The sequence below is a fragment of the Xenia sp. Carnegie-2017 genome, unplaced genomic scaffold (assembly GCF_021976095.1).
Source record: "Xenia sp. Carnegie-2017 unplaced genomic scaffold, XeniaSp_v1 HiC_scaffold_19, whole genome shotgun sequence".
Classification (NCBI taxonomy): Eukaryota; Metazoa; Cnidaria; class Anthozoa; order Malacalcyonacea; family Xeniidae; genus Xenia; species Xenia sp. Carnegie-2017.
Window position 1 is genome coordinate 6,777,356 of NW_025813481.1, and position 24,296 is coordinate 6,801,651.

At 34.2% G+C, this 24,296-nt stretch overlaps 3 protein-coding genes and 1 long non-coding RNA gene across 6 annotated transcripts; 2 read left to right on the forward strand and 2 right to left on the reverse strand.

Moving 5' to 3' along the window:
* Positions 1 to 154: 154 nt before the first annotated feature.
* On the forward strand, positions 155 to 7,632 carry LOC124439480 (cyclin-dependent kinase 12-like). Of its 3 annotated transcripts, XM_046989709.1 has the most exons (9): positions 155 to 1,300; positions 1,987 to 2,320; positions 2,396 to 2,630; positions 2,795 to 5,042; positions 5,143 to 5,334; positions 6,056 to 6,302; positions 6,431 to 6,504; positions 6,787 to 6,871; positions 7,252 to 7,421. In XM_046989709.1, exons 1-8 carry the CDS (start codon positions 1,202 to 1,204, stop codon positions 6,862 to 6,864), a joined length of 3,507 nt encoding a protein of 1,168 aa, XP_046845665.1. In that variant the 5' UTR covers positions 155 to 1,201; the 3' UTR covers positions 6,865 to 6,871; positions 7,252 to 7,421. The 3 variants fall into 3 exon arrangements, with proteins under 3 accessions (XP_046845665.1, XP_046845666.1, XP_046845664.1); XM_046989708.1 differs by lacking the exon at positions 6,787 to 6,871 and having other exon boundaries at positions 161 to 1,300; positions 7,252 to 7,632; XM_046989710.1 differs by lacking the exons at positions 6,431 to 6,504; positions 6,787 to 6,871.
* Positions 5,044 to 7,896, reverse strand: LOC124439488. The gene is made up of 2 exons (XR_006946344.1): positions 7,727 to 7,896; positions 5,044 to 5,342 (listed from the first exon to the last, which is right to left on the reverse strand). It is a non-coding gene; the product is annotated as an uncharacterized LOC124439488 (long non-coding RNA).
* A 497-nt stretch (positions 7,897 to 8,393) lies between these two features.
* LOC124439483 (dual oxidase maturation factor 1-like) lies at positions 8,394 to 12,062 on the forward strand. The gene is made up of 8 exons (XM_046989715.1): positions 8,394 to 8,663; positions 9,685 to 9,742; positions 9,867 to 10,001; positions 10,075 to 10,170; positions 10,517 to 10,670; positions 11,004 to 11,215; positions 11,306 to 11,514; positions 11,628 to 12,062. Exons 1-8 carry the CDS (start codon positions 8,502 to 8,504, stop codon positions 11,811 to 11,813), a joined length of 1,212 nt encoding a protein of 403 aa, XP_046845671.1. The 5' UTR covers positions 8,394 to 8,501; the 3' UTR covers positions 11,814 to 12,062.
* Positions 12,063 to 14,076: 2,014 nt separating this feature from the next.
* LOC124439535 (dual oxidase 1-like) lies at positions 14,077 to 24,033 on the reverse strand. The gene is given in 33 exon segments (XM_046989777.1): positions 14,077 to 14,392; positions 14,459 to 14,587; positions 14,675 to 14,830; positions 15,110 to 15,268; positions 15,351 to 15,574; positions 15,826 to 16,107; positions 16,185 to 16,234; positions 16,335 to 16,428; positions 16,579 to 16,809; positions 17,115 to 17,317; positions 17,592 to 17,718; positions 17,844 to 18,028; positions 18,342 to 18,435; positions 18,598 to 18,781; positions 18,784 to 18,822; positions 18,900 to 18,982; positions 18,985 to 19,090; positions 19,183 to 19,382; positions 19,739 to 19,864; positions 19,953 to 20,081; positions 20,153 to 20,271; positions 20,363 to 20,544; positions 20,620 to 20,792; positions 20,891 to 21,005; positions 21,078 to 21,153; positions 21,492 to 21,588; positions 21,654 to 21,738; positions 22,026 to 22,192; positions 22,537 to 22,741; positions 22,850 to 23,028; positions 23,194 to 23,361; positions 23,434 to 23,511; positions 23,868 to 24,033. Coding segments are annotated over 33 exon segments (4,629 nt in total). The 5' UTR covers positions 23,929 to 24,033; the 3' UTR covers positions 14,077 to 14,269.
* Positions 24,034 to 24,296: the final 263 nt, after the last annotated feature.

Consider the following 24,296-nt stretch of genomic DNA (forward strand, 5'->3'; position numbering starts at 1 on the left):
ATTGCCTGCTTTATCAATTTAAATATTGTGTGAAATTTATAAATGGTATTAATTAAATTGCACTTTAAAACTTTGTTTGTATATTTTTTATGTACTGCCCACAATCTTGTTAGTAGTAAATCATTCTCTATTATTCCGATTATGATTATGTTCAACATGCTTTACTTATGACTATATTGATATTCAAAGCCGAGTGAAAATAACTCAAAAAGTCTTTTGAGCAACTTCCGCTTGTTTTTCATCTTCATGTCGCGTTTTGCTTGTCTTTGCCATGTACGAAACAGGTACTTATATTGAATTTCAACTCCACGATTAAACAAAGCCGAATATTTAAAATCGGCACAACGAAGATATCCGATTGTTTTCCGGTTTTTCACGAGTCATCATAGCCGACATTGCGAAGTAAGCACTCTAGTTTCGTACAAGTTTTCACCTAAAAAAACTTATTTCTTTTCGGGCATGTGCTAATGATGGTATCTGGAAAAGATTTTGGAAAATTTTGACGTTGTGTGGAAGTAGCCTTTTTGTTCAATTTATGTTCGTAACAACAAATGTTATGACATGAACTGAATTTGTGTTTAGTTGACTGGATAAATGACGCATGACCGAGGAATTGCTAGTATTCCATTGATGTATACGAAAGCTTTCTCAGCTTATGTTTCGAGTACTTGACCGCCTCCAACGTTTCAAGACAAGACTTGACAAAGTGTTTTGATAGACGACGAAAGCTCTTCGTGTATGAATTTCATGTTTCAAGTGCATATGGACGATAAAATTGGATTCTTGTACAAGATAAACAAATTCTGATTATGATGTTAATCAAGGCCTTCTGACGATTCGGTCTACTACATAAATTCTCTGTGTACTCATATTGTTCATCACAGATTAAAAATTTCAATAAGCTTAGTGCTCCTGATTGTTCGTTGTTGAAAACAACGTTACGTGCTCGTATAAATTGTTATCACCCGTGACTGGGCTTTTTCACAAAGAATCTCATCGACGTTTTATTATCAAATACTTCGTACAAACAATAAGATCTCAGTATCGCGAGGAAACGACATAAAGGATACAACGTTTGTGCAAATAGTGGTATTAAAACCTATATGTTTTTAGTGTTAAACCGTACATTATGTTCGTCGTTTGCATAAATCTCTGACATTGGAAAGATTGAAGAGAACGGTCGTGTTTACGTAAGTCAAACATGGCATTCAGAAAAGGTTCAAAGTCGATTACTGTGGAGAAGGAAGGCTATCTATATGTGTTTAAGAAAAAATTTTCTGGTCTAAAGCCGAAGGAAAAGGTTTGTTATGTATGTAATGTTTTGCTCGATAACATTCACTGGACAAACTCGATGCAAAATATAAAGTAAGACGCATTTGTCTTTCTTATCTATTTACTCACATACTTGCTTAAAAACCTTTTACCGGTTGCTTTTTCATCTTTCACGTTGTTCCATTTACGTAAACGAAATGTTTTCAAACGTTATCATTCGACTTCAATAGATTGAGCTACTGTCAACGCTTTAAATGATGTTTTTTAAATCAACGTTTTCAGATATAGTTGTAATCTGATCGAACTTAGGTGCAGCTGAGATTATAAATTATTTTTTTTTAAATCGTTTACTGTATTTTGTTTCTGCTCAGTTTTTTTGTTTTGTGATTACGACATTTCCACGTATGACTTTAGAAGTTTAGTAGTCGATTTTTGTGAGGAATCGTTTCCTAAAATCCTGTTGTGACAATTCGTTTTCCATTGTTTATTTTAATGAAATAATTATTTAAATGTCACATTAAACAGAGCAAAATGGGAAATAACGTTTGCTGCTAAATTACCCTTTGAGATTTTCACATTGAATAATCTTTAGAGCTTTATTTTTCACCTTTATAACCTTTGCCGATATACATGTGTGTGTATTAGTAAAGTCCCGATAAATGGCCAGTATTTATTATTATTGTTAATTAAACATAATAAAATATTCCATTTAAGGCCTGGCAACAAAAATATATCGTATTACGAAAGGGTTTTAAGGATGCACCCTGCTTGGAGTGGTATGAAAGTCTGGAATCCTTCATATCGCACAAAAATTCATCAAAACTTAAGTTGGATACAATCGAGTACATTGGGCCTGTCGATATGAGTGAGGATTTTACATATGCATTCATTTTGTTTGGAGAAAAGCAAAACAAGTTGCAATTGGCTGCAAAAAGTGATGGTGAACGTGCAGAGTGGATCAATGCACTAAATCATTGCCTTCGAAATGGTCATCAAACAAAATCATCATTTATCTCATATCCTAAACCTAAGGAGGGCAAAAAGAATGGTACATTGTATATGTATTTTCTTTGTTGCTTAAGTCAAAAATTATCTATAATGTTGCATTTGTCTTTATATTTAGGCTATTCTGTTAAACTCGAAGACTTTGATTGCGAATTAAACAAGGATATACTACAAAACAGCAATCGAGATTATGTCATGATTGTTTATCCAAATAAAATCTCGCTATTCAAAGTTGATGGTAGAGGTGAAGAAAAACATGTGTTGAGTTGGAGTTTGGAAAATATCAGGAGTTATGACAGCAAAATTATTGACCAGAATTTAACACATAAGTTGCTGTCCATTGACACTGGAAGGTATCTGTATAGTTTTCATTTTAGATGTTGAGTAATGAAGAATATATGTGTGTTGATAGTTAGCTGTCAGAAGATCATAAATAACAATGAAGGAACAATTAAAAACAATGGCTATAATATTATATGCTTTACTAAATTTTGAATTACTATCTTTGTGTTTTTAGAAGCAGCACCACAGGAGAAGGAAGATTCAATTTTGTCACACCTCATGGTGATCAGATCAAGAGCCTCATCAGTTTAAATGCAAAACGAACTTTCACACAAAAGATGAATTCGTTTGAAAGTTCTACCATGGAGGGATTGTACAGTTCAAGTCCAGAAACCCCAGTCAGATCCATGTCATTTTCTCCTCGGAAATATAAAGGCGCTCCCGGTGTTAGAAGACAGACCATTGCTAGAGATAGGTCAATACCTTTCCACAAATATGATTCCCCCGAAAACAATGAAGGCTATGGGCACTATATCCAAAATCAAAACGGTTATATTGACATCTTCACAGATCAAAAAGAAGTTGAAGAAAATCGTAAGAGAAATAATTCACATTCCAGTGTGAGCATATTTAAAATGGAAGAAGAAGAGAAAGCATCGTACGTGGATATTTCAACACAATTTCAACATAAACACTATGTTGATGTTTTACCAGAAGAATCAGAGACACAAAATGAGTACGTTGATGTATTAGCAGCAAATGATGATAATTCTCATCCGTCATACGTTGAAGTTATTGGAGAAGAAGTAAAAGTATACAAAACGGACGTAGAAAGTCGTGAGAATTCATCTTATGTTGAAGTTTTAGGTGATGATGTACATTTAGTGGAACAGCAGGATAATGATGTACAACAGGAGACTTACAAGTCGCTTGAAAAAAGTTTTAAAACAGGTGAAAACTTCGTGGTGGTTCGTGAGCAACATTACCAGTCGCAGACTATCACATCACACGTGATCAGTGAACAAAATTCACGTGAAGAGGAGAAACTTGAAAGTCTTACAAATGTTAGTTCTCCTGTACAAAGATACCCTCTTAGTGTCACATCTCAAACAAGTGCGGAATTCAGTAGCTTAAGTAGTGAAAATGACGTCTTTCAAAATGAAATTAACATCGTTTCAGAAGTATTTCACGAGGAGGAAGAGTTCGTATCTGACGTGTCAGCAAAAATTACCGAAGATATGGCGACAGATTTCAAAAATACTTTGACACAAAACGAACCTCCGTTACGTCCAAAGAAAAGCTTTTCACACGCGGCTACCTTTCCTTCAATTTCTGAAGGATTATCTCCAGAGAGTGGTGTCAACTTGAGCGCTGATGTCAAATTGGAGAACGAAAAGTCAGAGGAGAAACGCCCCTTAAAAGTTGGAAGTTGGCATAGTGACAATGGAGGTGACGCTAGTCATTCCGAGAATTCAAGTTCAACCTCTGAAAGTGAGGATGATATGTTGAATTGGTCAATGAAGGAACGAAACGAAGATTCTATAATAGAGACAAGAGAACGAAGTCACACTATTGGTGAACTTACTAGTCTTCGAGGCAACGGTAGCATCATGGAATCTACTTTACTGAAGGCTTTTGAAATGTCTTTGACTAATCCACAACACATCAACACTTCTCCTAAAAAACATCCTCCACTGACGAGAGAACCGCAAGATCAGTTGATTTTTGAACTTGAAAATCCCACTCAAGCATCGAGTCCATCGTCGATTTCTAAGAAAGGCAACATTGGAAGCACAATGAAATATATTTGTTCAAACTGTGGATGGTATAAACTTTCAAAGAAACGCACTTCTCTGAGGCCAAATTTTCGAAATAAACAATGTCCGCGATGTCATAAATTAATTACGAAACAAGAGTCAAAAAGTCCCAAATCAAAAGACAAAAGTTCTGGAGGAATCTTGGATAAAATCAGAGGCAAACGGCGAAGTTCTGATGAGAAAATTGACAAACGCGATCCATCATTTATGAAACCAGAAAGACCAGTTCCCGTTGAACCACTGTTCGTTAAACGTGTTCGCGATTCCAGCTTTAGTGTAGCACGTCATAGTCCATCTTTAGATCAAAAACGTAGTGAACGAGGTATTGCTCCCTCCCCTTTAACTGCCTTTAGTGCAGTCTCACTTGATGCTGGCGAATCACGTGTTAGTGTGAGTGCAGACGATGGTGTGAATATGGGAAAAAATCCTCATGCTACATCAGTCAGTGATAGTACTTTTAATAACAGTTTAAGTTCTACGTCACGAACGATCTCCCCTTCGCCATCATCTAGTTATAATAATACAGCAAATGTTGTATCTCGGACTAGATCATCTCCGCCTTTGGTTGTTGGCGCTAATCAAGATTCAAGTCAAGATATGCTTGAGGTTGAAAAAATACCTCGAAAAAATTCCGGTCCCCCCCTGCCGACATTACCCGAGATTGAGGTGAGATTTGAAACTTTTTATTTTTACGAAACTTTTTTAGTTTAATGACGGATGATTTTTACCTGAATAAAAGTCATCAACCATATTTTTCCTTTCTCAGGATCAAAATGATCCGAAATACTCAGTTGAGTCGAGTCCTGGAACTCCTCCTCCTGTAATACCACCACGACCAAGCAAGCCACCGCTACCTCCTCGCCATGGCAGTGCTCCTGTGATCACCCCCCTGGTTGAACGTAAACTTCGTAGATCTCAAACAGATCCAGTGGTTCAAACATCTTCTTTGTCACCAAAGGTGTGTATCTATGGAAACAGATAATTATTCTTCTTGAACAGTTAACTATTCTATGAAATATTTTTTTCAAATTGCGAGGAAATTATTTTATTTGCACTATATTCGTCACTTTGAATAACAACTATGTGGCTTATAAGCACTTCTGAAAATAACTATTATGACGCAAATATAAGATTACAAACTAAATGATGACTATATGCATATCTTTATTATTTACATCGTTATTCGCAAACACGCTTATGAAGAAAATAGATGGTTTTTTTTTATTTAAACTTCTATAGCAATTTAATCATGAATTTCTGAAGTTTGATATCTTACAATGCAAGTTAAAGTATGCAGTACAAAAGAGTGAGTTACTTAAGGCTCTTTTCCATTCGTCGCAAAACGTACTCGCAAGCTCGCTGCGAGTGCCTGCGAGTTACTCGCAGCGAGCTTACCATGACTTGCAGCATAGTTAAATTAATTGAACAAATTTTTTTGATCGCGCGAACAGATTCGCAAGCTCGCAGCGAGAGCATTTTGCGATGAGTGGAAAAGAGCCTTTAATCAACCCAGTGTGTATATAAGCAAATACATTACTGCCAATAGCCTGATCGCATCTATATATGTGATAGGATCTTTGTTAGTTATAGATAGCGTTTGGTTATAGTTCTTATTGTTTGTCAATCTTTTCTTTCCATTTTTATCGCGTCTTCAAGTGATTGATGATTGTCAATTTTAGCTAAAAACAAAAAATCCGGTATCTCGAACACTCACGGATCCTGGCAACAATGAAAGTGGCTTAAATGAAAGCATTCGTAATGCTTTATCACTTGGTGATCTTCTTGATGATAATGGGGAATCTCTTAGAATGAAAGTTGTTGCAGTATCCTTAGATGATCATTTAAATGCCGATTTGACCCCACCTCCCCTACCACCTCGAAGAGGCTCTGGTCAAGCAAATCATCCGCCTCCATTGCCTCGTAAAGGTATGAAAAAAATTTTAAAGAAAGAAAGTAAGCCTTTTCCAATTTCCATGATGCATGTTGGTATTTTGATTTTGTCATGTTGTTTTGTATAAAATAAAAACATTTAAAGATTTTTCTGTGTTTTGAAGCCTCAAACGAGAGTGACAAACTTCTTAACAGCGCTAACTTTTCAAGACTAGAAGCTCACCGCTTTTCGAACGAGGTGTGTTTTGTATCCTGATTATGGATAGCTGTGTGTTATACTAGTTTACACTAAACCCTCAAGGAGATTGTGATTATTTTAAAAATGTCGCTAAAGTAACCAAGCATAAATATTAACGAACGTTTCACTGTTTTGATTTAATTTATAAATTTTTTATAAAGTGTATATGACATTGAGTTACGGATCTACGTTGCCAACACCGAATTTAATAATCAATTTTTTATCGCACTTTTAACATAGTACTTAAAAATATTGCTCAAGATTATATCATTTGTTATTTAGATAAAAATGTCCTATGGTTGTAAATTGATTAAACGTAAAAAAAATCTTAAATTTGGTCGGCAGAAATCTTCCCATTAATCTTGTGGTAATGTACTTAAGTTGCATATGTTTTAATATTTGTCAACATTACATACGTAATTCAGCTTCTAGCTGCCTGTTAAAAATTTAATAAACAATAATAATAATGATATCAATAAATTCCTAAAATCGTTTAAATTACCTTGCCACTCGGCGTCCGTTGTCATCATGCCGAATAAATACTTAAAACTTTTCCTTAGAACGATAAAAATTCGTTACTTTAATCTATATTTATTATGCAAACAAAATTGTTATTTTGACATAAATTGATTATGAAACAAAGACTTAGTGTGGTTAAGAACTTAAATATTTCTTTGACAAATACGCTCTTCAGAGCAATAAATTAAATACTACGCAAAATAAATGGCATTTTTATTTTTTTTCAAGAATCGTCCCCAACTTCCTGAAAGAGTAAACCCGATCGAGTCGAATTCAAAATTACCATTATCAGCTAAACGAAGTATTGAAGCTAAAAGAGATTTCCAGGCGAGAAAACCAATGTTTCACAATGAAGTTAACGAATGATTACAAAAGATGAAAATTTACATTGAGGAAAATCATATGAATGTTTTGCATTTGTCAGCTTGGATCACAGAATTTATCTTAATGACATCATTAATTTGTATTTTTTTTTCATTCTTGAACTGACATAATTTAGTATTTCAAGATGTCAAAGACTTAATGCTTCTTCCTTTCATTAGGAGATGTTTAATTTTCTTATTAAGATACAATATTTTAAGACAGGAAAGCATACACTATTCTCATTTATTTGTCTCGTGTTTTATCTTTATAAATTGCCGCGTTCTACATTAGCGAATTTCTCGCGTCATAGCAACGAAAATTGACACAGTAGTCTGTTCACCTTTACATATTTCTGGTTGGCAGTCTCCTCCATTATATGTTATCCTTTTGTACTACCTGGTAATGTCTACCACCATATTGTACCCTGTTGTACTGCCTGTTAATGTCTACCACCATAATGTACTCTGTTGTACTGCCTGTTAATGTCTACCACCATAATGTACTCTGTTGTACTGCCTGTTAATGTCTACCGCCATAATGTAGTTTGTTGTCTGAAACATTAATATAAACACGATCACTTGTCATACTTGTCATATGTGATATCTGCTTTTTTGTCATTTTGAAGTGTGACGAAAGCTGGAAGTTTCGACTGTTTCCTTTTTGGCATCGTTCAAGCTCTTATATTTTACATCTTACGTATATCGCACACAAGTCACGAAATCTTTTTGTTTAAAACTACTTACAACAAGATATGACCTAAGTGCACTGTAGCAATCTGTGTTTGTGATATCTAGTGTCGAAATGCAACGAAAACACTTGATTAGTGTTTCCTTGTTTTCGTTTTGCTATTTTGAGAGTATATTCAATGTATGACGTCAGTTTCAGTGAACATCCCATGTTCATTTCTTGTCAACATAAAAGAATTTCACCCGCGCAATTTTTTGTATACCCTTTTTATATTGAAACAATGTTTGAGTTCAGGAATACCTCTTCAATGTGTAAGTGGTTGCTTGGTGACAAGTACATTATATACTAATGTCTTGTCCCCCTTTTTCTTCATTTACTGTTTGATTGTTGCGAAGAATTGATCAGTTCCTGAAGACCATCGTCCAGTTATGGGTTTTTTTAAAGCTTTCCGTCACCAACATGAAGCTACAAGATATGAAAACGTCTACACAAATGACAATTTTGACATGGTCAACGCTGCTCTCATCTATGTTTTCTCTGCTTTGGCGTTATCGTTTATCATTTTGCTGCCAGGTTTTATGAAGAAGGAGGTACGTACTTACCTATATTATAAAGATTGTATGATTTCTATATTTTTTTTGCTTTTTTTTTGTACGTCTTGTTTTTTTGTTCGTTGTTATAGAATTATTTTATACTTTAAATAATTCCAATTCCTCGAACATACGACATATGTCTTGTCTACAATTTAACTGTTACTGGAAAGGGGGAATGTTAACACAATTGCAAAATTTTCTATTTTATTAAGTGTTTTAACAAGTTACGTGCTAATAAATCACCACCTTAACTTTAATTAGTTTTAATGGAGAGCGATTTGCCCACAACATTTTTCTTACTACAGTTAGCCGAGAATTGCTATTAAAATTTTGTTCATAACTATATAAATTAGATTGTCCGTGCATTGTAACTAGATGTGTCAACTTTTTAACGTATAAAAGCTTAACAAACAGCGCAAGTAAAAGATTTATTCAAGTACTTTAAAACAAACTGCCTTTTTGACGTGGTAGATGCTCTCAGTTAATAAAGAGTTTATATCGTTTATTCATGAAAGAGTTAATATAGCTTTGTTTTTATTGCGTGAAGACTTTCATAACTTCGCATTATAGCGACGTTTAGAAAATAATTTTATTCCATATTTCCGTTTTTGAATGCGCGTTTAGTTCATTAACTTTCTCTAGAAAGTTCCCCCTTATGCAGTAATTTGGGTGTATAGATTTCTACTGAATAACGGGAAAAATTTTAATAAAATCATTGATATGCATTTATGGCTCATATTTTTGAATTTCAGTGAAACATTTTAATGTTCTTCTTAAAGAAGGAACACAATGATTTCCTAGGATATAGTTTTTCGTATGCACGTATTCTGCAGGAAATAAAAAATGGCAAAGTGTCAAAGTGTCTTTGTATAACAATCGCAAACCTGTTAAAATATTTATTGCATGTTTTGAACTTAACTCAATTTGAAAGTCATACAGAATACAAATTTCTAGTTGCATATATCACCGCATCAGCAGAAGCAGTTTGCTTTAATTTGTTGATTTTTTAAACATTTAGCGTGTATCAGTTGCCATACGAATGTTTTCAAGTTTATTCATTGGAGCGACAATTTTGTGTGAGTGTTTTTATCATTGCATTGTACCTATACATCTCTAGAATATTCCAGTTGGTGATAATGATTGTTTAATAATATGATAATGATTAATTTCACGATGATGATTGTCCTCTTTTACTTCTAGTTTCGAATTATGGAATGCATTGGAATACAGCTTCAGTTAAAACAACTGCACAGTACAAAGCGTTTATGAATAAAGATCTCACAGCAAAAGTGGTGGTGAATATCGGATTAAGGGGCTTTGATGTATCTTTGAAAGGTGTGGTTTTTCTTTATAATTCTTTGACGATTCTTTCATATAGCATCCTGACTCTTTTTCCTGGAACATGTAGGAATGACTTCTGGCGTTGGCGATAATAATAAGATTGACGACATTGATTACGTGGAGAAATTTCGTTGGCACAAGCCCTGGTCTCAAGGCAGAATAGGTTATAATATATGTTATCGTAATATAAAATATTTTTCTTATCGTGCACATTTTGTAGTACGAGCTGAACTCTTAGAGGATGAAAGGAAGTTGATCGTCTATCTCTTGAGCATAAATGTTCAATATTGAAAATCTTAGCCTTCTCTTCACTAATTTTTACACAAAGTAGATGATTTTAACTGTTTTGGCGTCGCGAGAGCAAGACTAGTCATCCCTAGCCGTCGGGATATAGACTGTGAAATTTGTACACATTAATTGTTTTTATCAATATTTTTCAACATATAAATGTCAAATCACTTTTTTCATGACTTACACTAAACACACAAACATTATTTTTAAATGTATAGCAAGCCAAATGAGCAAGAATTATTACTCAGCTCGTATGCAAGGAGTTCCTTTTCCAATATTGAACGTTGCCGAGTATTTCTCAATAGATGGCGAGTGTTATCGTTGGGGACGAACATATCAACTGGCTGGATTTTACACTCACGCCCTGCTATGGTAAGGGATAGTTATGTACAGTGGGTTATTGTAAGGGATAGTTTTGCACAGTGAGTTATTGTGGTGATATGTTTGATTCTGTGCGAAAGGAAAAATGTTAAGCGGTTTTATGGTTTTCGATTTTTTGTGACTCACAAAAATAGCGTAATTAACTCTGATGATGTAATTTATTATACGTACAAAGACTAATTATAGTCAAATGGTCCAACCACGTCAATAAATATGTGTAGATTGGATACAGAGGGTTCACATACATGTGGTCTATTTACACGAAATGTTTTGAACTAAGGAACCCTTCCATTTTTTTAACGAATTGTATTTATATTCGTATAGGTTGAGTTTCATACTATGGGTAATCACAAATATATTGTTTGTGAATGTCGTACGATATGGTGCTTATTTTCTTTCATTAACTGGTATAAACCTACTTTTGGTAAATCTTCTTTATTTCTTGCTTCACATGGGTCCAGAGCTTCGAATACCCTTTCCTGATGATGTATTAACGTTCAATTATGGCTGGTGTTTCTGGTTGTGCTTTGTAACTGGTAAATTCTTCAATCTTTATATACAAAATCATTTTAAAGCAAAAATATTCCTGTTATTTTTCTCATCCGTGTTGCTGTTTTTTTTCTCAGGAATTTTATGTCTCGTTCTTGCTTTGATAATCTTTGCATTGGATTATTATAAGCCTGGAGTGGTTATTTCATTTTTCAATATCGAAAAACACATATCAATTTTCGAAGACAATCATTCTCATGTGTCTACGAATGGCAAACGAAATGATACGTCGTCTTTTATCGAGATAGTAATACCTAAGGACTTGTTGGAAACTAACCATGAAGAGGTAAGAATTAAACGTTGTTTCCTAAAATCATTTTGACTTTATTTGAATTGTGCCTTTTTTATGTTTTAATTCTATGGTGTTTAACTTTGAGTTATCGTCTGTTGGCTTTTTAGGAGCCTGATGGCTGCTTACAGAGTGGATCTGATCGCGGTAGTTGCTCTTCCACCTCGAAATGTGCAAATATAAACTCGAATAAGTCAATTGCTGACTTTCACAAATCGTCTTCTGAAATGGTCACTTTGAAAGAATATCGAAACTGGCGATCTAAAGACAATTATTCTTTTCAACCTGATATGTAAGATTAAACAAAAATGGCCATAATCTTTAACGTTGAAGGGGAACTCTTTAATAGTTCAGTATAGGATGATTATGAGAACCAATTACACTGCGTCTTAGTCGTTGTGTTTTGTACATTACCTAGAACAATATATAATTTTGTCTTTGATATGTGTATTAATATTTATATGAAATATTTATAATAAATAATAAATGAATAAAATTAGCAGAACTTTTATTTAAAAGTTGTGACAGCAATGTTTGATGTTGTATGATGGTATTTTTGTATGGTATTGTGCTCTGTGGGGTGGTATACCTTTGTATGGTATGGTTCTGTATGGTTAAGGTTCTGTAACTATTTTGTGAATAAGAAGAAAATCCCCCTGCTTGACTCCAATAGAATTCCAATAATTTTTCGAAGTTAAGGAGGGTATGCAAGCAAAACAAAGTCTGTGGAACATTTATTGTAGTATGTTATCCATAAAGTGATAGACTTGATACAATATTGAAAAGTAAGAAAGTAATGTAAGTAGTAAGAGCAGTAAAATGTTAATGTGTAATTTAATTCAAAATGTGTGGGGTGGGGGTGGGGTTATGAAATATGTTGTCTTAATTTGGGGAGAGGCATCAAATAATCTCGTTTAAATTTGCTTAACAGGAAAATTTCTTCCGGCCCCCTACGCCCTCTACGCCCCCTACCCGGAATAAATGATGACCTCAATCCCATATCAATTGTTGTTACTTATTTATTTTTTTTATGTTATCTCTGTAACATCAGAAGTATCATAAATAATATACGGCTGCCTAGCTAAAAGGATTGTTTATAGTTTTGAGGATATTGATCTCAGGGAACGTGGCACCATGGAACGTGAAGAGAGGGGGATTCCATAAAAGTTTAACAATATTACATGAGTAAGTTTAAATTGTTATCTGAATCGTGAACCGATATTATGTATATTAAGTATAAACTATGCAATCAAGGCTCAAATCATAAATTTTTATCCCTGTAAAGTTTTTTGTTCGCCAAGTTTTTTCATCGATTGCAGCAAAAAATCATTTTGATTTACTACAAACTTTCTTCTTTTATGTCTAAATACGTCACACGTGACCATTATTGACCAATTATATTTGTTGATTAAATATATTGCTTCCCGCGCCATATTTAGACTTCAGAAAGACGAAAGTCTTTATCGTACTAGTATTTTGTAAAGTTTGTATTCTTAGCCGAATTAATAAGATTTACAGCATTACCCGGGCTTAAACTGCTTATTAGACGACTATTTAATTGAAGCTATTGGAAAAAGTCTTTCACGAACTCAAGATGAAGTTGACGACCGTCGAAGAGTAAGCCATCTCTTGTTTTCATGAATGTTTTTGTCATTTTATATTCCAATAGTAACTTCTTGTTGATCATTTTTCTAAATTTTGGTGATTCACTAAAATTATTGCTGGATATGTGTATTATACTGCATGAAATTTCTTTGTGTCATGTTCATACGTTTCTTACAAAATTGTGGTTTTTGTTAAAATGTGAAAATGTTTGTTGATAAAACGTTTTATTTCGTAGAAATTATAAAACTTTCAAAGAGAGATTCAAATTTTTTATTCGACCGAACTTATGTCAAATGCTTTCTGTAGGATCAACATTATTGTCAATGAAATTAAAGAATTATTGAAGAATGAGGTCAAGACTAGAGTTTTTGTAAACAAGGTTAGATGAAAACACTTTGTCCTTAGAAGTAGGGATAAGGTGCTTAGTAGTTTCGTTAAATATGGTTTGGAGGAGAGTTTTGGGGATTAGAAATATGGTTGTTAGCCTTAGACCTTGAGTTAAACCGTGATAGAAGTTGTTGAGTGCATTTTTTATGGAGAAAGTGCATTTTGTATAGAATTGCATGAACTTGCCAAGTTGCTTTTGTTTGGAGTTGAAATAGTATGTTCTTTAATAAGAATTCTATCCATTTGTTCATTAGAAAATTAAAAAAAAACAAGGGTTCATTTGCATTTGTAGTGGCTATTGTTAACAGTAGATTTTGATTGAGTTGTATTTAAATATGCTGACCCTGACAACCAAACTGATCTCCACTGGGGGCATATGTAAAACACATGCTTTCAGCAATGTTAGTGATTAAATGTCCTGCAAACCGAAAGAGATTTAGTCGAAGGTGAAGGGTGCACAACTAATCAGTCTTTCGTTTTAAATACATGAGCAAAAAGATTTCAGCAACTTGCTCTACTCAAATGCACTTTTCTTTTCATAATATTCTGTATTGTGTAAAAGAGAAATGATTTTTAAGAATTTATTTTCAAATAAGAAATGAAAAGTACAACAATATAATGACTTACATTAATTTTTATAATTCAGCTCTATTTATTTAAGTATTTTAACTCCTTTTACTATATTAGAGTTTCCTCTAAAATACTGCCAATTGCCATCAAAGTTAAAGATAAAATATCAAGAATAGGCCTACATTAAGCCTCAAAAGTTTTCAAAATGATGTGAAAAGGTCGGTCCATGGTTGAGATTTAGTTTTACACATGTTTTTTCAACATTGTTAGTCATTGCAGGTGGACCGCAACTAAATACTCCAATATTTCTTACCTAAATGAAAGAAACAATAACACTTACACATCGTCCTTAAAATAATTTATTTAATGGATTGCTTACTTCGGGATGTAGTGCAGCAATGTTTTTCAATGTTGAATTGAAATCAGGTCTTCCAAAGTGAGTTATTGCACGAAGACCAGTAAAAAGTGATCGGCCAGAAATCTTTTGAAAATGACGTTCGCATGTATACTAAATAAAGGAAATTCATTGACGTGTTGTTGTTGAAAGGTGTTTTTTGTTGGTGTTTGAAGATGAAGATTTTTTATTATAACCCACCAACATCATTGTTCTCATGTCAAATTTTTCGTAAAATTGTGTAATGAAGATGTGCACAGTGACAACTCCCGTTGTATCTTTCTCTTCTACTTCACGGATGATTTCTGTTAACCATTCAAAATGTTTCTGGGTACGGGTCACCCACAGGAAGTATACCTAACAAGAAAGGAGCAAATGAGTCATTTGTTTGTCGTCAGAGAGATTGCCTTGGAAGTAGGTTTGACAATCGTTCACTATGCAAAAGTTCTACAAAATGGAGGTTGTTTAAAGCAAAGCGAGGTGAATAGAATTGCTGAGTTTGTAGTGATTGCTAAGTTTTCTATAGTGCTCACAGTATAACTCAATGCATCCTTGATGTATAATGACGTCATACTTGATGTCTCGTGACGTCATACTTGATGTCTCATGACGTCAGTGTATCTTGTTCACACATACCTGTTTGCAGGCAAATGTTGATTTGATATTTCCATTATGAGCAATATCCTTCAAAATGGAGGCAAAAGGTGTGACACCAATACCACCACCAACCAATACAGATACTTCAAAACGATACCAATCTTGATGACCTTCACCAAATGGACCATCCAAGTACAACTGTAAACATGCATGAACAACACACGTGGTTACCGGTTGATATATTTCGCAATATAAATGGTTTATTTGTTCTTGGTCTTACCTTTGGAAATACTTGATTATTATTTATCTTGTAAGTCATACGTAGATTAGTTGTCCACGGTCCCACTGCCCGAATATGCAGGCTAAGGTTTTCCTCGTGAGGGGCTGACGTCAGTGTAAATGGATGATACTCACTTCCGCCGAGATCCAGACACGCAATACGCACCCATTGACCTGACTTGTAGTTGAAGTTAACTGGGCGTTTGAACACAAGATTGGTGACATCTAAAAGCAGAATACTGTCAGGAGTACTGTTGTGCATTTCAAGCAATCATCCTTCTTTGCTTGGTTTTTACGATCTTTTTCTTCATTGGATATTGGAAATAACATCAATTTTATATATTTTATGGCAACCTTACTCGTATTTCATGCTCTAAGTGACGGTCTTGTTGTCAGAAGTACTTGTGTGTATGCATGTGTGTGCGCATGTGCATGTTCGTGTTTAAAGCAAGAATGTAGACGATATAGAAATGAACCTGATGGCAGGAGCTCAGCTTTCACAACAGGTATCTCGACTTTCTTCCGTGACATGCTAATGAGTTTGTCGAGAGTAAACAATACCGCGGGACCAATAAGATAGAGGTGAAATTCAGGTGCCTGGAGTAAGTGAGCACTACCATGAATTATTGTCAACGCATACAGTACGGAGTAAAGTTGATGTGTCCACCAGAAAAACTTGAAGACGTTTCTTCGTGAATATTGGGTAGCAAACACGTAGATTATGACAATTATAATGCATAAAAGCACACCAGAGATGCCTAAATATTTGATGAAGTCATTTTTAGTACGTGAAATCTCATTTTACACGTTGGTCCAAGAAATTCATATTTTTTACCTGTTACTGTCTGCCAACAATAATACGTAAAGTCTGGCAAAACATGCGACCTTAAGAATGGAGATATTATATATCAATAACCGACTTGGTAGCACCCATGTATGTACTTATGTCACCCCCTGTATATAATGACGTCACGTTATAACCTACCGATGGTAGTCGTTTCGAAATAGACACGACAATGTTGTGGCAGACTGCGTGGCGAAATGATAAAAGTTCATTCCATGACCAATAACATGAAGTACTAGGTGAGATAAAAATGTACTTTGAACAAGCATTGTTTTTCACATCATTGGCATTTTTCTCATAATAATCTGTGGTTTTATAAGGTCTCATATAGTATTTACATTGTCTCCTTAGAAGACACACTAAATAAACACTAAATGTTTCGTACCTGTGAAGAATAAGGCCAGACAAGCCACGTATTTATGAAAGGCTACAGCGGAATCGAAAGGAATCCAGTTCATGGCTGGTGTCTCACGCAGGAAAGTTATGGTATTTCTACACATGGTGAGAAGCAGTGTAGAGAATGTGACGGACATTGCTGCAGCGGCTCCACGGCTAAGGCTTACACCGTAACCCGCAACTTGTCGTAAGCTTAACGACTTTTTTGATGTTGAGTATTCTAAATCAAAATGAAAAAGTGACATGAACTTTAACTTCATATGCTCTTGTCTTTCTATATGTACTTTAGTATACTGCCGTTCATTCTTGCATACTCTACTCTAGTATCTTTATCACAGACGAACGAATGCTCTTACTTAAATCCAGTGTACTCATACCAATAGTTAATCATAAATCTTGGACTATACGTATTATAGGTTTCAAAAGAATGTTGGATTGGATTTAGTTTTTCATTTTATCTTCATAGAAATATCTGTACTGGTCGGTTAAAATTCAATGTTTTGTCTTAAAAAGTTATTTTCTTACCGTAAGCTTTGCGAGCAAAAGCTCCAATCACAATGAGAGTGTAAAATGTCACTATAAATATGTGTGCTTTATGATTCTCAATGAAACGCGTGACTTTCACATACAATGAACTATCTTCAATGTTATTTTTTTGTGTAAAGAGTGATTGTGTTGAGTGAGATAATGTACTTCGAAGTCCTTCATGACACGACCGTCCATCATTTCTGTCAAGAAAAGAAATAACGTATATTATCCCACTACGTACATAAATAACATATATTATTCCACTACGTACATAGATAACATATATTATTCCACTACGTACATAAATAACATTAATATTCCACTACGTACATAAATAACATATATTATCCCACTACGTACATAGATAACATATATTATTCCACTACGTACATAAATAACGTATATTATTCCAAAACGTACATCTATTTTTATAAAACAACATGTTTGGAGCTTCATAGTTACACAAATACATACCTATTGTTTTGTTGCACATCTCCACATCTCATTTTGCTTGCAACTGTCTTTTTTTGAAACTCGTTTGGGGTGATTCCTTTACCGCGTTTCGGGGATTTTCTCAGTAGAGAAATAGCATCAGTTGCTCCTGGTAAAATAATTTGTTACAACAATAAATAGTTTCACGATTTTTGTGCTGGAATTATGTTGTGAAAGTGAGATGATAAAATGTTCTTGTTCTCAATTATAAAGTACGTTCATATGTTTTTTTACCCATGAAAACGTTATTTGCGGCTGAGAGAAGGCCTTCTGTCTTGTCCAAATTCATCATGATAGCACCAAAGTCTTCAAAACAAAGAAACTCTTTCGTTTCTTCTCCTTCCACTTCAAACATGGAGTTGACCAGCTTATTCAAATTGCTCGGTTCAATGCTCGCTCCAACGAGATCCACAAACGACCTAAGAATGACAGGAGTCCTTTTATAACTGTAATAAGTCTCATGTAACTATGGTGGATCTCATGTAGTAGTGTTGGATCTCATTTACCTATGGTGGATCTCATGTATTTATGGTGGATCTCATGTAACTATGGTGGATCTCATGTAGTGGTGGATCTCATTTAACTTTGGTGGATCTCATGTATTTATGGTGGATCTCATGTAACTATGGTGGATCTCATGTAGTTGTAGTCGATCTCATTTAACTATGGTGGATCAGAATTCATGTGTATTCATTGTTAGGAAGAATTAATTTGTACTCATGAACAACTAACTTCATCATTTTCTTGAATGCTTCCCTGTCTAGTTTTCCTTCGCCTGTGACGTCATTCATGTCAAAGAACAGTTTCAACTTGTCCTCTGGGTTACCTTATTATCAATCAAGAATTGTTAAAGCATGTGTCTATCACGCAAATTGAACATTGTTTAAAGCTTCTTTATTGTGAACGTTGCACAAAATGTGTTGTTCTATTGCGATGTGTTGTTTTTATGTTTTTATTTTTATTCTAGCAGCAGGTCGAAATTTCTCACCTTTCGCAAATATTAACATTATGTCAAGAAACTCTCTGAATGAGATGGAACCATTGCTGTCTTTGTCTGCTAGCTGAAACATTTGTTCAACAAACGGAGAGTTTGTGTGTATGCCCAGAGCATCTGCGAACTCTGTTTGTGATAACTCACAACTCAAAATGTCTTTGATCTCATTTGCGCTCAATTTGAACTTTTGCAGTCTTCACCACAGTCTAAGTCGAATGCCTAAAATAAAGTAGTGGAGTCTTCCATGGAATACGTTGTTAAGGTTTTATTGAGAGTTAGACACTTGAATAACTTACTCTTGCAAATGCTGCTTTAAAGAATTGCTCTAGTTGCCGCTGTCTTTCCTCACGCGTTACTGCAGTCTCAAACAGTTCCTTTCCCTTCATGTAATTTTCGATGACGTCAGGTCAGGTGACTCTTGCGTCATAAATGATTTGAAATGTGTAATAAACTCCTCTCGTTCACTGTTGTCAGTAAATGCAAGAACCTGGAAAGGATACACAATATATTTGAGGATGAAAAATTTTGCTATTTTTTTTCTTTTTTCCTCGTGTGTTAACCAACAAAACACCAACATACCACATCATATTCCCTTTGCATTCGTAAAGACATTATTTCTTCTTCTTTATCGCTTTGACGAATTATCTTAATGTTTGACACATGCTTAAGAGAGATGATACGTAAAATTTGATGCCTGTTCGTCGTCATGGTTATCAGAGGTCCCGGACCTATTCTCACGTTGACTTCGCGAGAAACTGAGCTGTTTTCCCATTCGATAGCTAGAACAAACGCACGATTTGTCCTCTTACATTTATTTAATTGTATTTGTGGGTTACAACCATCCCCTGGGAGTAAGAGAACAATGGAATGCTCGCCATGTTGGATGAAATTTGCATTGTAAATAAGGAAGATCCTTTATGAAAATCATCCAACATGGCGACTATGACGTAACTTGCAACCCAAGAACTATTTTAAAGTGCATGTATATGATGGTATATTATAGTATATTATGGTATATTATGGTGTATTATGGTATATTATAGTATATTATGGTATATTATTGAGTTAAAACGTAATAAATTATTATATTAATATCAATGCAACACATCAAAGTTTTATATAATGATCGAGCTACCTGAAAAAATGCGCAAATCATTTCTCATGACGCTTTCTTTTTTTGTCCTTCTCCGTAACTTACTGAGATCTTTTTTTCGTCGTTTATTTCGAACCTTTGCTAGACCTTTTAGCCCAGCAATGGCGACTAAAAAATAACAGCATTTACATTATTCATGGCATTTTGAAGTAAATTACTAAGTTTTTCACTTTGTTGTTTTTTTTAGATTACATACCAAATGGAAGTAACCCAAGAATAGTAAACGTCACAACAAAAGGTATTTCGCTCCCGGAAAAGTAATCATATTTCTTCAATGGTTCGCATTGCTCTTGATAGATTGGTCTATTCTTCACTGGACATGAGGCTTTAGAGAAATTTTGAATTTTTACATATTTTGACTGTAAAATTTTTAAAATCAATGTCAATAAAACGTACCATTAATTACAGAAAACACGTCATCTTGAAGTTGCTGACTTTTAATTTTTGTTACTGCCATGATTATGTGCTTGAATGTAATATTCTTTATTTCGTCTACCTCTGCCTCCGTAAACAGTCTAATAACATGCATTAACAATGGACTCCAAGAAACGTTTGATAAACACACTAGCACAGTTAGTATTTAGGTTAAAAGTCCTTGGAAATTACCTGTTTTGCTTGTAATTCTCGTACCAAAACCTGTCACCGTCTCTCAATCTTAGAAATTGTTCCATGATGATTTTTGTGAACAGTTCTCCTGGTCCTAATTTTCCCGACTCTAAAATTCCACCTAGCCAGATATCGATGTTATCCACATTGCTATTGTGTAGCACCTCAAGCTTGCCAAGTGTCTGTTTCGATGGAAGATAATAGTTTTCCAAGCATTGTTTTATCTTTTTTTAAAAAAAATGAAAGATGTTCTTTACCTTGTCAGACACAACCTCTGTATCGTTATTGATGTCTCTAAAGCTTTTTACTCGCTTTAAGTTGAAACTTTTCCTTGCAGTGTTGTAGTCTGGAAGTCCGTGATCTCGTCCGCGCTGGAGTGTTAATGCTATTAAGTCACGACGAGAGTGCTCTAACGGACCATATGCGAACTCTAATGGATAGAGAAGGTTTTTTATTTATTTATACTTCAATACCTAACTGTACCTGTATGTTAACGGCAAATGTTTCATTTGTCATGTTTATTCTCACTGTGTAAATCATCCACGAAAATACTATCTTCCCCTTGCGCTATTTGGTTAATCATTCCATAAACTATAGCCTCGACATGATCTTTTGTTTTTCGGTCCTTCGCTTTTATTGTTTCCTAAATGAAGTATTGTTGGTCTTAAAGAATCATGACGTTTCCTTAACTAATCATGATTATAGTTTTAATTACCTCACTGTTCCAGTATCTATTGCAAATTCTCAATCTCGTCTCTACGTTGTCAGGAAAATTGCAATCATCAGGGTATCTGAATGAAGGGAAAAGCTGTATAATAAAGACAATTGCAATCATCAGGGTATCTGAATGAAGGGAAAAGTTGTATAATAAAGACAATTGCAATCGTCAGGGTATCTAAATGAAGGGAAAAGTTGTATAATAAAGACAATTGCAATCATCAGGGTATCTGAATGAAGGGAAAAGTTGTATAATAAAGACAATTGCAATCGTCAGGGTATCTGAATGAAGGGAAAAATTGTATAATAAAGATAATTGCAATCATCAGGGTATCTGAATGAAGGGAAAAGTTATATAATTGAGATTCCCTCAGTCATATTAATTTGAGTTTTTAATTTTTTTATGACTCACTTTTTTACAACATGTGACGGTACCATTGTCTCTGCAAAGCGCATGGCTGTTGCTTGGAACATGTTACTAACACCTGGATGTATGGAGGATCTGTAACCTAAATGCAAATTTTTTTATGGTTACTGACAAAACTCCTTCTTTTCTTGTCGTATATAATGTTACCTTGGTACGGATACTTTGTCTTCAGCAATTGTTTTGAATATGTTGGCGAGAGAAATGATGGAAGCCATTCGTAAAAGATTATATGCTGGAAAAAAAGCTCATTTAGTTCTTCTTTAATGCCGTTGCTCAATCAGAATTTACGAAAAGGTTTCATGAAGATTCAATGTTTAGATAATAAATAGTGTGGCCACATGAAAGTCGACAAGAAATTAATTTTATCATCTTGAAATTATCAAACTTTAGGCATGATATAGCATCAAAAGCCTACGTATTTTTCGTTTTTCCTTTTGTGAAACACCGAGTTCTCATCATGAAGTATATTCTAATTTGATTTATAGTTTTTTATGAAACTTTTAATAAATTATTTCATACTTGATACGTAGCAATAACCCATTTTCTTGCTTCATTGAATATTTTGTCATCGTTCCAGTTTGGATGCTCGCGTTTTATACGTTCTGCCATTTTATTGTGATAACGAAACCATAGAATTCCGATGGAAAGTAAGAACGGGTTTTCGTTGCCTCTATGATTGCCAACCTCTAAATTTTTTTGTTCTAGTATTAGCTTTTGTAAATGACTTGTATTGTGTGATTATGAGTTAAGTTATCGTACTACATGCAAACTAAAATATTACAATTAAAATAAACAAAATTTCAGTATATGAGGGAAAGGAAACACAAAAATATCATTTATCATTGAATTTAAAACATTAGAACACTTCAGTCTCATTGCGTCATTTGTTATGTATAAATAATTAAAAAATCGCCGATAACAAAACGATATTTTAACGTTGACCAGAAACAATGAGATTATTTTGATAACGTTTCTCTTGCTTAATTTAATTCATTAGTAAAATAAAATGCTTTTGACGGAGAAATCTTACTTAGTATACGTTTAGCATCCTTAAGATCATGACTTGATGGTATAGCTGGGTTACTCATTGGTAGACCTATAGAATTTTCCTCGGGCCAGTCTCCCTCTTTACTAATCGATAATTTTCCATCCTTAAATGTACGCAAGGCATCAGCCCATGCTTTAGATGTACCGTATATTGTACCACCATCGAGCCACGGTGTTGCGTCGTTTCGCTTTGCACATATACAATAAACAAAATGTTTCGTTTAGAGGGAATAAATTCGAGCAAGAAATTACAATTTTTTTAACTTTTCTCTCGATAATTGTTCTTGTGTACATACCTGTTGTCTTGGTTCGTTTGGTGACCAACCACTCTCTCCGTGATGATAATTTGAACGTACAAAAGGAATGTATCGGAAATTATAATCACTTTTATTTTCTTTAGGAACCTGGATATTCATGTACTCTGAGGGACATCCTGGACGGCTGGTATCCACGATTTCGTGTGCGACTTGCTGAGCTGAGCGGGATTATAAAGGTATGTCAATTTTATCTAATCTTTGGTTACTACTTAATGTCTTTTTATAGTCTATCGTGTCCAATATATACTTCAATGTCCCTTGCATACTTTAGTGTCCCCTTTATCCTCTAAGTAATTCAGTATAATAATACATAAGTATCTCACCAAAAAATACCAACAAAACAGAAGCACGTCGAAATGATTGAATATTTTTGTTTCCATTTTGCGATCGAAGTGCGCTGCTGATAAGTAGAGGATTGGGACGAGTAAATCCCGATGGTTGATTTATGCCATCTTTATATGCGGGTGGCTCTTGTCTTGTCAATGGAGATCCTAGATGATATAATTGTTTAGATTCGTATTTTTATCTTCAAAAACATGTTTGTTTTTTGTGTGTGTTTATACCGACGCTTCCCCAGTTTGGATTTGCTAGATTGTTATACCAGCCGTCATATCTTTGATTTTCTTCCGCATTCATACATACTAAAAATATAAAACTTTACACTCAGTCTTTCTGCCATTTGTGTGTCAAATTTATTTAATAATATATACATTTACATGACGGCAATGAACGATATTAAAAGTTCTAGTCGTGCTCCGTTCGTTGTTTAACGAATTACGAGAAATAAACCAGAAATTTCTGGGAAAATTTAGGATTGTTACAGATTTGTCTGTTGTTTATGTTAAACAAGCTTTAGATTTAAGTTTTTTGATCAGTTTGAAACTTTATAGTTTTTCAACTTTTCCATGAAAACTATCGAATAAAACGACTATAACTTGAGTCTGTCATTTCGATGAACCAACGTAGCTAATTATTTGATATTTTTAACAAATCTTACCTCTCGCAAATATAAAGAAATTGAAGAACAACTTTATGAATAATCTGTATTTGAACGACATCAGCTTCTCACGTTTAGTAAAGTCTGTCAGAATGTTGTTCACACACTTCTGTTGAGATTTTTAGTCCAAGTCTTTTAAAAGTTTTAAATTGAAACACGATTTTTGTCTTACACAATTGTGCAAATGACTGCGTGCAAGATTTTTAAGAAGTCTTTTAAAAGTTTGTGTTTTTAAAAGATCTTTATTTACCGTCGTTATAGCGTGAATTTTTGAATTAGAATTATTTCTTCGCTTCGCAACCAATCATATGTGATGAATTGTAAATGTTTCCTGTGTGTTCAAGCTGCAGAACAAATTGTTTGTAAAATTCAACAATAAAACATTAAGTCGATCAAACTAATTACGACTGACAAAGTAAAAGTGGCAAA

Bases quoted from the DNA above. Each gene is read 5' to 3' on its own strand.
- LOC124439480 (XM_046989708.1), top strand. From the start codon at position 1,202: ATGGCATTCAGAAAAGGTTCAAAGTCGATTACTGTGGAGAAGGAAGGC. The intron at 2,321-2,395 runs GTACATTGTATA...CTTTATATTTAG, and splicing joins TAAGGAGGGCAAAAAGAATG to GCTATTCTGTTAAACTCGAA. The intron at 5,043-5,142 runs GTGAGATTTGAA...TTCCTTTCTCAG, and splicing joins CGACATTACCCGAGATTGAG to GATCAAAATGATCCGAAATA.
- LOC124439483 (XM_046989715.1), top strand. From the start codon at position 8,502: ATGGGTTTTTTTAAAGCTTTCCGTCACCAACATGAAGCTACAAGATAT. The intron at 8,664-9,684 runs GTACGTACTTAC...TTAAACATTTAG, and splicing joins CAGGTTTTATGAAGAAGGAG to CGTGTATCAGTTGCCATACG. The intron at 11,515-11,627 runs GTAAGAATTAAA...TTGGCTTTTTAG, and splicing joins TGGAAACTAACCATGAAGAG to GAGCCTGATGGCTGCTTACA.